The sequence below is a fragment of the Miniopterus schreibersii genome, assembly GCF_964146895.1.
Source record: "Miniopterus schreibersii genome assembly, chromosome: 1".
Classification (NCBI taxonomy): domain Eukaryota; kingdom Metazoa; phylum Chordata; class Mammalia; order Chiroptera; family Miniopteridae; genus Miniopterus; species Miniopterus schreibersii.
The window spans coordinates 21,937,402-21,952,623 of record NC_138101.1 but is presented as its reverse complement, the minus strand read 5'-3'; the positions used below and the strand labels follow the sequence as shown (position 1 = coordinate 21,952,623).

General features: G+C 36.2%; 1 protein-coding gene across 5 annotated transcripts in view; it reads left to right on the top strand.

Annotated features, from left to right (window-relative positions):
- Nucleotides 1-15,222, top strand: part of SMIM14 (small integral membrane protein 14) — a 55,428-nt gene that overhangs the window by 23,482 nt on the left and 16,724 nt on the right. For all 5 annotated transcript variants that reach the window (XM_081159896.1, XM_081159900.1, XM_081159898.1 and 2 more), the window contains one exon: nucleotides 3,190-3,299. In XM_081159896.1, coding sequence (XP_081016022.1) covers nucleotides 3,225-3,299 — 75 coding nt within the window. In that variant the 5' untranslated portion in view covers nucleotides 3,190-3,224. The remainder of the gene's footprint in view (nucleotides 1-3,189; nucleotides 3,300-15,222) is intronic.

Genomic DNA, 15,222 nt, shown 5'->3' with positions numbered 1-15,222 from the left:
TGCCTCCTGCACTCTCCCCAACCGGGGCCGAGGATTGAGCTTGCAACCGAGGTGCGTGCCCTTGGCTGGAATCGAACCCAAGACCCTTCAGTCCTCAGGCCAGCTAGGGCCCAAGGTTATCTTTTTAAAACACATCCAGCATAACACCCTTTTTGGGCTTCACATTGCTCTTTGGGTGAAGACTTAATCTTGAACATGGCCTTGAAGACCCTGTGTGGCTGGCCCTTTCACCCCTCTGGTCTCATTTCAGACCACTCTTCTTGCTGACTGGATTCCAGCACATCGTGGCTTTCTTTCAGTTCCTCCATCATGCCATACTCTTCCTCACTAGAGGGTTTCTATACTGCTTTTTCCTTTATGTCTAGAATGCCCTCCAGCCCCCAGTCCCACACCTCCTGCTCTACCTTGCCCTGTTGTCTTCCATTCCTTCTTTCCATTTTCAACTCTAAGTTGACTTTTTGAGTAAATTCTTCCTTGACTCCCTAGATAAGTTTAGAACCTGTATATGCTTCCTAGGCATTATTTATCTTTTTTTTGTTTTTTTAAATAACAGCTTTATTGAGATACAGTCATACAATGCACTATTTAAAGTGTACAGTACAGTGATTTTTTAGTGTATTCATAGAGTTGTGTGACCATCACTATAATCAATTTTAGAACATTTTCTTTACCCCAAAAGAAAACCTGTATCAGCAGTCACTCCCCATTTCTCCCCAAGGCCCCTAGTTCTAGACAACCATAGTGATTTTGTTTTTTTATTGTGGTAGAATATATATAACACCTTTTGCCTTTTTTTTAAAAATATATCTTTATTGATTTCAGAGAGAGGAAGGGAGAGGGAGAGAGAGATAGAAACATCAATGATGAGAGAGTCATTGATCAAGCCCGCAACCGGGCATGTGCCCTGACCGGAAATCGAACCCCGATCGCCTGGATCCTAGGTCGACGCTCAACTGCTGAGCCAGGCCCGGCCGGGCAACTTTTGCCATTTTAAATCATAATTTAAAATATACAATTCAGGGGCATTAATTACATTTACAGCGTTCTGCAACTATCACCACTGTTTCTTTTTCTTTTTTTTAAAATATATCTTTATCGATTTCAGAGAGAGGAAAGGAGAGGGAGAGAGAGAAATAGAAACATCAATGATGAGTCATTGATCAGCTAGCCCGAAACCCGGGCATGTGCCCTGACCAGGAATCGAACCCTGATCGCCTGTATCCTAGGTCGACGCTCAATCGCTGAGCCATGCCCGGCCGGGCACCACTGTCTGTTTCTAAAACTTTTTTTATCACCCCAAACAGAAACTCTATATTTACTAAGCAATAACTCCCCATTCCTTCTCCCCCAGCCCCTGGCAACCACCTTTCTACTTTCTGTCTATATGAATTTGCCTATTGTAGATATTTCATATAAGTGGAATTACACAATATTTGTCCTTTTGTGTCTGACTTATTTTACTTAGCATAATGTTTTCAAGGTTCATCCGTGTATCAGAACTTCATTTCTTTTTATGGCTGAGTAATACGCCATTGTATATGTATATGCTACATTTTGTTTAGTCACCCATCAGTTGTTGGATATGTGGGTTTCTGCCTTTTGGCTATTATGAACATTTAGCATACAAATATCTGTTTGAGTCCCTATTTTCAAGCTTTTAGGGTAGAATTGCTGGGTTATTGATAATTGTATGCTTAACTTTTTGAGGAACCATCAAACTTTTCCAGAGAGGTTACACCATTTTATATTCCCTCCAACAATGTAGAAGGGTTCTAATTTCTCCACATCACTTATTTCCATTTTTTAAATTATAGTCATCCTAATAGGTATAAAGCGGAATCTTGTGGTTTTGATTTATATTTCTCTAATGATTAATAATAACTGAGTATTTTTTTATGTCTGCTTACTGGCCGTTTGTGTATCTTTGGAGAAATGTCTATTCAAGTCCTTTAACCATTTTAAAATTGGGTGGTTTTGTTATTGAATTAGAGGGGTTCTTTATATATTTTGGGTATTAAACTCTTATCAGATATATGATTTGCAAATATTTTCTCTCATTCTGTGGGTTGTCTTTGCAGTCTTTTGTCCCATTTACATTTTATAGCACTTACAAGTTTGTATTTATAATTTTAAAAATATTTGGATTAGTATCTGTCTTCACCATTAGAATATGAACACCATTAGGGTGAGGACTATATTAGTGCTTGCTCACTTATATTTCTGATGCCTAGCACAGGTGCTAAATATTTTTTCAATGAATGAATGACCCGAATTCCTCTAAGTTAATTTATGAATTGTTCCATTGATCTATTCCATCTTATTTATCAACAGTACTACATCTTGGCTTCTCACTTGTTACTCTTATATTTTAAAATCTTCAGCTATTTTCTGGCTATTGTCATGTTAGTTCATGCCCTCCCCCTCCAAAAAAAAGCCAAGCCACACCTTGGGGTCATTTTAGAAACCTCATTTTTTCTTTCTTTCAGAGGGCTTTCATGGTAGAATAAAGGCTACAAAGTTGTCTTAGTCAGCGTGGGCTGCTATAGCAAAATACCATGGACTGGGTGGTTTAATCAACATTTATTTCTCATAGTTCTGGAGTCTGGGTGGTCCATGATCAGAGTACCAATAGATTTATTGTCTGGTGAAGGACCCTCTCCCTGGTTTGTAGTCAGATGCCTTCTTGCTGTATCTTCACTTGGTGGAGAAGAGAGATCATTTTTCTCATGTCTCTACTTTAGAGCACTAATCCCATTCATGAAGGCTCCAGTCTCATAACCTAATTATCTCTAAAGGCCTTACCTCCAAATACCATCACATTGGGGATTAAGGCTTCAAAATGTGAATTTTAGGGGGGACGTTCAGTTCATAGCAGTACTGGAGGTAACAAAATTAAAGAAGTAATAAACAGAGTGGGTCTCTAGCATCATCAGCCTCACAGGTAGGGGCAGTACAGAGCATCTGAAGACATTCACATTTATAGGAAATCCATCTGATGGCAGAAGGGGTAGCCAATCATTTGTATAGATTCATAATTCATGTAAGATTAGTACTAAATTCATAAATATAGGTTAATAAATATGAACTAAAAAGAACTATTATGAATTGCATAATATTTGAAATTTTCATAGCTCAAGAGAAAGAGTAACTCAGAATGGTAGTCTTAAAATATTTTTTCTTTCCTCCTAGATTGAAACAGTCAAGTTAAATCAAGCTGGGTAATCATGGCAGAGGGTGGATTTGATCCCTGTGAATGTGTTTGCTCTCATGAGCATGCAATGAGAAGGCTGATCAATCTGGTGAGTCCTGTTCAGAACTGAGCTGTAATGCTTTGGTATCGTTTTTGTGAAAATGTTGGTTATGGGAAGATTTTCATGTGATGGTCACTAAAATTATTTCATAATTGAAATTGCACAGTGGTTTAAGTTACAATGGTTAAAGTGCTCACCAGCAATTGTTTTATTAGAGATAAAAACAAATTTCTGTTTTTATTTATGTTAGATTTATGTTGGTGAAATTCCCTATCGTGGCTGAGTAACATATTCTGCATATAATTATTAGCTACATGGAGCTTGTTTACCTAATAAATTGCTGTGAAATCAGGTTCTGTTATGATATGGTTCAAATCCTACTCCTTCAAAATGGCATGACAATAAAAATCTCTATATAAAGCATTTCAAAATCCAAGTTAATTATTTAACAGAGGAAGATTTCTGAGCAACACTTTGGATAGTAGTGAGATTTGAATTGTGGTGTTTTTAAGACTTTCCTAGTCTGTTAGCTTAAATATGAGGCTGTTTATGCATTATACTTTATATTTTTTATGTACAAAAGGAGAAATTTGACCATTATTAACAATAAAATATATTATTATGTTATACAGTATAACATTTTGTTGTTTTAGAATACTGTTATACAGGGGTATATTATCATTGGCCAGTTAAAGGCAGGTACAAACATTTATTCAAATATTTGAATTGTTGGTAGTTAATAAGAAGGTTTTCTGCTGACTCAATGTCTATATATATATATATAGTGATCAGAAGTGTGCTTCTTGTAAATGATATTTCTTTTAGAATCAGCATATACTAGGACTTATGATCTTTAAGAATGCCTTAGAGGGAAAGCAATAAACTAAGAACTTATAAATTCAATCAGACTCTTGTGTGTATAGAAGTATAATGGGAATGTCATATCTCTGATAACTTGATGTAAAAATAAATGAGTCTGATGAAAGAATATTTAAAAAAAATTTTTATCCTATTTATTCATGAAGTTAAAAGGTGATAATTTTTATGTCTAAATTCAAACATAAGACAAAATTTTTTCAAATTACTATGATATTAGGAATGAAATATAGACTTTAATTTCACTGTGGTAAATTTTCCCAGATCAGTTTTTCATGAGGGTTACTAACTCTTTTTATAGGTATGATATTTTTTATTTTTAACATAGTAACATGCTTTTTTCTATTAGCTCTGCCGCTTTAAAATTTTTTAATTTTAATTTATTTTTTTATCCTCACCCGAGGAGAGAGATATAGATATAGATATAGATATAGATATAGATATAGATATAGATATAGATATAGATATTTATTTATTGATTGATTTGAGAGAGAGAAAAGAAGGAAGAGAGAGGGAGAGAAAAACATCGATGTGAAAGATAAACATTGACTGGTTGCTTCCCATATACTCCCTGACTGGGGATTGAACCCGCAACCGAGGTATGTGCCCTGACTGGGAATTGAACCTGCCACCTTTTTTGGTGTATGGAACAAAGCTCAAACCAACAGTACCATCTGGTCAGGGACTGCCACTTTTTTAGAGATGGTTAAAACTAAGCCCTACTTTTTTTTTTTTTAATCTACACCCGAGGATAGTTTTTCCATTGCTTTTTCAGAGGGAGTGAAGGGGGGGGGGGAGAAACATCGATGTGAGAGACACACATCAGTTGGTTGCCTCTCACTTGCGCCCTGACTGGGGCCGGGGATTAAGCCTGCAACCGAGGTACATGTCCTTGGCCGGAATTGAACCTGGGCCCCTTCAGTCTGTAGGCCGATGCTCGAACCATTGAGCCAAATCGGCTAGGGTAAGCCCTACTTTTTATGCTTCTCTGTACCTTTCTATTCTCTTTATTTTAGTAGATTGTCAAGAAAGCCATGTTTAGCTTTTTTTTATTAATAGGCATATTAATTCATGCTTGATGGGACATTGTTTATAGCAATCCTGGTTTGAAGTACTTTGTAATTATGTGAGAATAGATTACAAATCCTTTAAAAGTCCACAGGTTTTTAGTCTATGCTAGATATTTTCACAATAAATTACTGATGAGTGATCCACTTGTGTATAACACACAGATAGCAGTATTGAAAATTCCAGAAGGTAGGAAAACTTCATTTGATTCATTAAGGAAACGCTTATTAGGTTTGATAGACATTTGTTTGAATTGAATTGTGCTTTATAATTTTTATATCATGTGTATTTTTTCTTTATTTAAATTCATAATCAAGCAGCATTATTGGGCCATATCTACTCTGTTGATATTTAAGTTATTTCTAAACATTTGTTCCAAAAAAGTGTCTTTTGAAATACTGTCTCTAAGTTCAGGAATTTAAAGTTTTATGTATAATACTGTTTACTATAGCATTACTTACAGTAGTAAAAAGTTATGAACAACCTAAATGCCTACCAGTAGGGTAGTGGTTATATCATGGCACATTCATATGATGGACTCTTATACAAATGTTTAAAATGATTATGTCCTTGAAGAATATTTAATAATATGAGGGAAATGCATATACAATATGCCTTTAATAATATGAGGGATATTTAGTAATATAAGAATATTTAATAATATGAAGGAAATGAAAAACAAGATATAAAATGGCATTTAGTATGGGCTTGCTTTTCTGTACACACACACACACACACACACACACACACACATATGTGTGTGCGCATAGAAAAAAAAGACTAGAAGAAAATAAACCAAAATGTTAATTGTGGTTTTCTCTGGATTGATTTCTTGTATTTTATGTGGTAATATATCTTAAAGGTTATGGTATGATGCCAGAGCAGAAATTTATTCTCATTTTTCTAAAAATGGACTTAATTTATCCTCGTAATAGAGTAATATCTCATTAATTTCATGTATTAATTTGGAATTTTTGTTACTTTTGTCCTTTTGTAATTGGGTTTCCTTATAAGTTAGACTGTTATTAATTCCTAAGGACTTAAAATGCTAATAGTAAGTAGAAACTTGGGGCAACTTGAGGAATTTAATGATTATTTATAGTTAGTTCATTAGTTATATGCTGGGCTGCGGTTTAGTTTGCCTGTTCTGTGGAAATATATGGGCTTTGCCAAGGGATATATTCAGCTTGGAGCAGTTAAGACTTTACCCTTAGTTCTTTTCTGTTTTAATGAAGTCATTCACAGCTTACAACTAGCTTGCTCCTGACTTAATGATGATATTAGTGAAGGTTCGTCATTATCAGTAGAAGTTCTGGCTGATTTAAGCAGAAAAGGACATATTGAAAGGATACTACGTGGCTCACATTGGGGAACCTAGGATGGGAAACGAATAGGATCAAAGGAGAGAGCAAGTGTCAAAACGGAGCCAAAGTCACACAGCAGAAGTAATCCGGTCATGATGCTGATGCTCCTAAATTCCAGACTTTTGTGTACCCGCTGTTGACACAACATCTCCATCTGGATAACAAATACACGTCCTACACTTGAGTTGCGCATAGCTGAACTTCCTTTCTTGCCCCCAGGCTTACACTTTCCTGTCTTCTCTGTTCACTCTGTTATTCCAGCTGCTCAGGCAACAACGTTCAGGTCATATTTTACTGTTCTTTCAGCCCTGTAGCCAATGCAGGAACATCCTTTTAGCTCAAAACATATCCAGCCATTTCTCACACCTCCAGTGCAACATCGTGGTCTGATTTATAATCATCTCTTGCCTGGATTATTGAAATTAGCCTCCTTATAGTTCTCCTCTTGCCATGCCCCACTCACCTCAAGTTCAGTCTCACTACAGCAGCTGAAGTGATCTATTTTTTTTTTTAACTCTCATCTGAGGATATTTTTTCCATTGCTTTTTCAGAGAGAGTGGAAGGGAGAGAGAAACATCAATGTGAGAAAGACCCATCGATTGGTTGCCTCCTGCATGTGCCCCGACTAGGGCAGGGATGGAGCCTGCAACCGAGGCACTTGCCCTTGGCTGGAATCGAACCTGGGACCCTTCAGTCTGCGGCCCGACGCTCTAACCACTGAGCCAAACTGGCTAGGGCTGAAGTGATCTATTTCTGATAAAGGATAAAGGAGTGGGGAAAAGCTGTCCCAAAAGAATGTGATACTCTAAATCTCAGACAAATATAATTCAAAGCCAAAACAATGAAATGGAACACAGGAATTATATTGACCAACAAAAGAAAAAAAAGAAAATATCCATTAAAAATATATAAACCTTTATGTCCTGAACAACAGAGAATGCAAAAATTACTAGAAATACAAGAAGTATTTAGAAGTACCTGAGAAATGCTAGTGAAAGCCATAGAGATGCCTTTGCAGGTTAGAGAGAGTGGTGTAGAGGTCAGTATATGTTTGTAAATGCATAGAAGAGGTTCCAAGGGATGTACCTCAGACTCCTAATAGTAAGTTACATTGGGGAGAGTTTGAAGAGAGTTGGGGCACTACTTTAAGTCCATAGAAAGCATCCACACCACTGTACTTGACTAGTTTAAAAAAGAAAAGAAAAAAAGCATCCAAATGAAGAAACTGAGATAAGAGAGGGTAAGTCACTTTCCCCAGGTGTTGGAGGTGACTAGAGGGTGGCAGAGATGTTCAATCTGACAGTTTAGCTCCAGTCCCTGCCCTGTTTCTTTAGTACCATGTTCTGCTCCACTGCGTGTTGCTCTCCTTCAGGCACCTTAAAAGCACTATATTTGAAATCAAGGTGATAAAAAGGGGACATCTGTAATATGTTCAACAGCAAAGATAAATTTAAAAATAAATAAGTCCTGGGGATGTAAAAAAAAAAATAAAAAATCAAGAGGGTAGCAGTGGAGGGATAGGAGAGAGCAGGAGGAGAGAGACTCTTCAATGTATTTTTATGTTTTAAAACTGTGAATGCATTATCTATTCAAATAATTAATTTAAAAATAAAACTTTATAAGTATCTTCGAAGGTATTAAAATCAGTACAGTTATATACATAAATTTGTATATTTGTAAATTTTTCCACTGAAGAATAAAATTTTCAAATGTACTGTTATGTGATTTGAAAATAGTGTATTCTGTGATGTTTAGCTTTTCAATAATTCTAATAAGACTTTCTTCTTTTCTTTCACCTTCTTTGATTTCCAAACTGGTAGAGTTTTTTCTCATCAATGTAAAACATACAAATAGAAAAAAATTTGTATGTCTCCTAAGGCTCAGTGATATAAATAGCAATTCAGACTCTTCTCTGCTGTCTCATCAGTACTTATGTATGTTTTGATTACTTAGTTAAGTAAGCTGTACCAGGACAAAGAATATAAATCTGATTTTCATTCATTTTATTGTCTATCTGCAGTATGGACTTTAAAGTAAATGATTGTATCTCTGACTATATTATAGGAATGTTTTAAAATGATACATTATAAACATTGTTATGTTTAAGTTCAAGGTTGATAACACTGTGGTACAAAGAATGCCCATTATGGGGTGCTCGTGACAAAGCTTTACTTACTCTCTTGGCATGTCTCCTTCCTATGATTTAGTTACATCACTGAATTATACAAGTGTTAGACTGTTCTTAATGCAGTAGTATTTTGCCAGGTGCATGTATGTTTCTCTTTGTCTCAGGAATGTTCAGAAACATTAAAAATGGAGGTATTATCTTTCATTACAGATATTTTTCTATCCTGTTCTGATACTCTAATTAGAGCTTAAATACTGCCTAATAGGACTCAAAGAGGTGGATAGGATTATATAGTAAGTTTGTTTCAATTAAAATTAGGTATCTTCATCATGTTACATATAATTCTGTGTTTTATTACTTGACTTAATATGGGAATATACACAATGATAAGGATTTTTAGTGATGTTGTAGAATACTACTACATATGTAGTAAGATGCCAACACAAAACCATAATTGAATTATAACTTATTCATTTATGTTGTCTAGTATTTTTTGAGCCACCTCTGAAGTTAGTATTCTTTTTAAAAAACATGTCTTTATTGATTTCAGAGAGAGGAAGGGAGAGGGAGAGAGAGAGAAATAGAAACATCAGTGATGAGAAAGTCATTGATTGGCTGCCTCCTGCATGCCCCCCACGGGGGATCAAGCCCACAACCCCGTCATGTGCCCTGGCCCAGAATCTAACCTCTATCTCCTGGATCCTAGGTCGATGTTCAACCTCTGTGCCACACCTGCCGGGCTGAAGTTACTATTCTTTTTTTTTTTTAAAAGAGGTATTTAGAATTACTGTATCTAGTTTTGTTTTGTTTTAAAACACTCATATTTCCTTGCAACCATAAAAACTGCCTGGAGAGGGCTTTTTAAAAAAATGTCCACTGAAGCCATTTCTAGAATTACTCCGGCTTCACCCTTTTCTGCTCCCCGCCCCCTCCTTCTCCTGGTTTCCTTGACTGGCTGTCTCTCAGTATATAGTTTCTTCTATAATGATGGGTGTTCCAGAAAGAGAGAGCAGATGGATTTAGAAAGGTGAACTTGAATTATGCTCTTTTTTTCCTATACTATGTTGTAACCTAAGATTTGGAATGCAGATAATCCTTGTGTGTTTGTTTTGAGCTCTGTATTTCAACTCTAATCTAAACAGTGTTGAAATTTCTACATCTTTCATTTACTTAATTTTTTTTCCATATTAAAGTACTATAAACATGTGATCTGGGAAATCGTTGTTCAGATTCCACTATATGGCCAGAAGGCTGGAACGCCCTGTGACTAACGTTTACTATACTTAAATAAGTAATGTTAACACCTATTGACTTTTGACTGGAAGAAAATGTGGTCCTGAAGTTTCTTAACAAATCTCTTTACTCAGCAAATATATCTACTAGTAGTATATTTTAATTTTTGTAAAACATAAGAATTGGTATAAACAATGCATGAATATATTCTTTTGAAAAAACAACCAATGCATTAAAAGCAAGACTGAACTCCTCTGTCACTTCTCCAAATCTGGCTTATTTCCTACTTCCCTAGATGAATTTGGTATGTGTCTTCCCAGATCTTTCTAACAAATATATACTTACATACTTTTCCCCCAATTCAGTAATAGTATTTATTATTTTCCATGTTGCTATAAAGTCTTTTTAATCATATGATTAACTTATTGGCTTTATTTTAGTCAATAAAGGAAATTTTATTGGACTTATTTCTTAAATCTTAATTTTTTTTATCACTATCCTCTAGGCACTGGAAGACTAGATAGTCCTCCTGTGGTTGAGTTTGTTTATTTAAAAGATAAAATAACTATTGCATGTCCTCATGGCACAAAATTCAAGCAGTGCTAAGAGTAAAAAGGGAAAGGCAAAAAATTTCCCTGTATTCCCCAACTCCTTATTGCCACTTTACCGAATATGAACTATTACAGTTTTTTTTTATATTGCTCCAGTTATTATGGCTGTATAAAAAATTATTCCAAAACTTAATGGCATAAAACTACCTGTTATGAAGCTCACAAACTGTGTGTCTGGAGTTCATACAGAGCACAGTGGAGGTGGCTTGTCTGCTGTACAGTGTCTGGATTCTTAGCTGGAAGACTCAGGCTGGGAACAGGAAAGCATCTGGAGGCTTTTGCTCACTCACTGTCTGGCAGTTGATGCTGATGGATGGCTGAACCCCTCCGTACCTAGTACTGTCAGCAAGAACACCTACATACGGTGTTTTCAAGTGGCTGTTTGGCTTCAGCACAGCATTGTGGCTTGGTTCCAAGGGCAAGCATCCATCCCAAGAGAGGATAGGGGCGGGAGAGAACCAGGCAGCAGCTGGAAACTTTTTATGATCTGGCCTAAAAAGTTGTGTACATACAACACTTCTGCTAACTCTTGGTTATAGCAGTCACAAGCTTGCTCTTGGGTTCAAGAGCAGGGGAAGCCGACTTCATCTCTTGATGAGGAGTGGCAAAATTCTGGAAGACTCTGTGTGACTGGTAATAGTGCTGTGGCTGTTTTTAGAAAATACAACTTGCCGCGTGTATCTTTCTAGAGATTTGTTTTACATAGGAGGGATCATAGTATATATACATTTCTGCAACTTTTTCCCTCCAGTTCATATATCTTTCCATGTTAGCAATATCTTAGTTCAGGCTGCTTATAAACAAATGTATTTCTCACAGTTCTGGGCTGGAAGTTCAATATCAGGGTGCCGGCATGGTTGGGTTCTGGTGAGAGCCCTCTTCTGGGCTGCAGATGGCCGGCCATTTTCTGATTGCATCTTCTCAGGGTGGAGAGACGGTGAGAGAGCATTCTGGGGGCTCTTTTATAAAAGCACTAATCCCTCTCATGAGGGCTTCACCCTCGTGACCTAATCACCACTGAAAGTCCTCACCTCCTAGTACCATCACTTTGGGGGTTAGGATTTCAGCATACGAATTTTGCGGAGACACATTCAGTCCAAAACAGCAGATCAAAGCCTCATTTTTAGAGTTTGTCTTTTGTGTATGTGTCTTTTTTTTTTTTTTGCCTTTTAATAACACAAGTAATATGTGAATATCTAAATTGTGATCACATGAGGTAATACTGAAATATAGAACAAAATGTCAGCCTCCCTCTCCATATTGCCCCTACCCCATTGCACCTACTCACCCATTGCACCTCTATTGCTTGCTTGGCTGGAGGTTGCATTAAGTTTGTGAACTTTCTAGTCACATATCTATATATTTATATAACTTACATATCTTTATTTATAATCAAGACAAACGGTTCCATCAGGGTATAGCATATAAATTGTGGCCATAAATTATATGATAATTTTTGGTTCAGTAAATTAAGTAAGCTTAAATTCAGATGATATTTTGTAGGATTGGGGAAAGTATGTGCATTTCATATGGTCAGAGCAGCCCAACCTATTAGTGTTATACATTTTAAAAGATTTTCAAAATATTTGAAGTCCTGAGGCTTAAATAGTCATAGATTTTGCAGTCTATCAAAATTATGTTTGTTAATGCTATAGGAAAATATGTAGAGTGTGCATATTTTAATACTGGAAAAGAATATATAATAATTATGTTAGGGCAGTGAGTTAATCCACATTAATTACTAAGTATTCTGTAATGTTACTTTTATTATAATGTAACATGTAATATAAATTATAAATCGTTTAAGTTATGCTAAATCATTTAAAATTAATATATGTAAATTTTAACATTGTTAATGTACATTTGTATTTAAATATATCTCCAATACTGTATAATGAGGAAGTATTGCTATTCCACATTAATAAAACATATAGGTGCCTGTTATATATTGGCATGTGTTAGAGTTGGAGGCAGTCAGACAAATGACATTAACAACCAACTGTGATGATTTGAGCACATATGAAGAGCATTTGGTTCTGAGGTTGACTAAACACAAGAGCTAAGTAACATGGCTCAGATGCCCCAGCCCCATTGGCTTTGTGGTTCCTCGTCACCAACTCACTAGCACCTTTTCACCTAGGAACCTTCCCTAGTTATTTACTCTGGCTTGAATGCTCATCTTTTATATCTTTACTATCATGTAGAGGGCGCTCTAAGTGTTACTGCCTCTCTCTGCCTAAGTGGCTACTGGACTGACACTATATCCTGCCATCCTATTTTGTTCTCTCCATGGCTCTCTGACATTTTTATAATATGTTTGTTAATTGTCTGATTTCCCCCACAAGATTGTATGATCCACAAGAATAGAAATTTTGTCTTTTTCACACCATATCCCCAATACCTGGAGGTACATCGTAAGCATTCAGTATGTAAATATTTTGAATGAATAAGTGAATAAATGACATTATTAATGAGCATCTCACATTTCTAAATGACCATTTTTATATAGTTACACAAAAATATTTATTTTTTCTCTTATCCCTTGGGTATTTCCCAGGTGTCTTTAACAGGTGCCATTATCAGCAGTGTTTGTGATTTAAGTACCAGGTAGCAAATATTTTAGGCTTGGAGTCTGTATGGCAACTAATTACTCAACTCAGCTGTTGTAGTGATAGCAACCATAGACAATGTGTAAATTAATGGGTATGGCTATGTTTCAGTAAAAGTATAAAAATCGGTCTCCAGCCTACAGGTTGTGGTTTGATGACCCCAGCTGTAGACCACAAACCCACTACAAGAGTGTGGGGAGAAACCCAGACCTGGGTTGTTACAGAGGTGGGAAAAAAAAGCACAGTGAGCATCTGGTAGACCCACACTGGAAAAGAGGGTGGGACTGGTGGATGCATAAGGAAGGAGCCTAGAGCTGGTGATGTGGCCCTACATGGAAGTAGATTTGTGAGGAAATGGATGTATAAAGGTTTTTGGGCTTTTCACATGGAAATAATGTTATTATTTATAGATATTATTGTGCTGCAGAGAGCCAGCAAGTCAGATCTCAAGATAGGGCAGCACTTCAAATAGAGCTATAGCCAAAGGCCAAGGCTGGCATTTGAGTTACATAATGTACAATGAACTGATAACTTGCTGGTCATTTAGATCACAGCTATGGATTTGTGGATCTGCTTTGTTATTGCTAAAGATTTAAACTCAGGATAATCAGTTGAGTAGAAAACTTATTTTGACTCTTTGATACCTTAATTGACTAGATAGTTCTTGTTCAGTCCAAGGACCTTTTCACCTAATACATCTTTTTGTTCTCTACAATGCTACTTGGATGTGGAGGCGTAATGGGGAAAAATACATATGCTTATAAAAATGGAAGGGCACCTCTGGAGAGATTCACACACACAGGAAAACAAGAAACCTGGGTGCTGGGGAGTCTGAAGGACAGAATGGGCGATTTACCTTGCACAGACTGTCCTTTTGAAGTTTTGAATTTTGTACTGTGTATACATATTCCTTATCGGGGAAAAATAAATAAAACTTAAACGAATATGTGCAAATTGCCCTGGCCATTGTGGCTCAGTTGGTTGAGTGTCATCCTGTGCTCCCAAAGGTTGCGGTTCAATTCCCGATCAAGGACATCCCCAGGTTGTGGTTTTGATCCCTGGTTGGGGCTCGAGGGAGGCAACCAATCGATGTTTCTCTCTCTCTCCCTCCCTCTCCCTTTCTCTCTCTCTTTAAAATCAATTAAAAAAACAAAACACTCAAGCAAAATAATGCAAATTTAGAGGTTCATTAGGTCTGTTTTGTGACCAAGGTTCTGTAGTCTTTTTCAATTTCTGTAGAATGTGTATTTTTTTACAGTATTATTAACTTTAGTCACCATGCTGTACATTACATCCTCATCACTTATTTATTTTATAGCTGGAAGCTTGTACCTTTGACCCCCTCCGCCTGTTTTGCCCACCCTACACCTGTCCCCCACACATTCCACCTCAGGCAACCACCAATTTGTTCTCTATATCTGTGAGCTCTGGTTTTTGTTTTTTGTTTTTAAATTCCATATATAAGTGAGATCATGCAGCATTTCTCTTTTTGTGTGACTTCACTTAGTACAGTGTCTTCAAGGCCCGTCTGTATTGTTGCTAATAGCAAGATTTCATTCTTTTTGAGGCTGAATAATAAATAGTCCTTTGTATATATCTACCTCATCTTTATTATCCATTCATCCATCCATGGACACCTAGGTTGCTTTCATATATTGGCTATTATAAATAATCCTGCAGTGGGGGTGCATATATCTTTTCAGATTATTGTTTTTGTTTTCTTTGGATAAATACCCAGAAGTGGAATTGCTGAATCATATAGTAGTTCTGTTTTCCATAGTCGCTATACCAGTTTACATCCCCACCCCCAAAAGTGTATGAGTTCCCTTTTCTTCATCCTTTGCCAACACTTATTTCTTGTCTCTTTGATGATACCCATAGAATGTATAATTTTAAGAATTTTTGTATTGATTCCTTTCATATTTAGAAAGCATTAAGATATATGGCATATTTTTACATTAATTAATAGTTGTTTTCCCATTCTAATTCAATAAGATTGCATTTAGTGGTATGTACCAAAGCAAGGTGGATCATCTTAGAAAAATTTACAAAATGATTTGTTTAGTTGTTAATTCCACAATT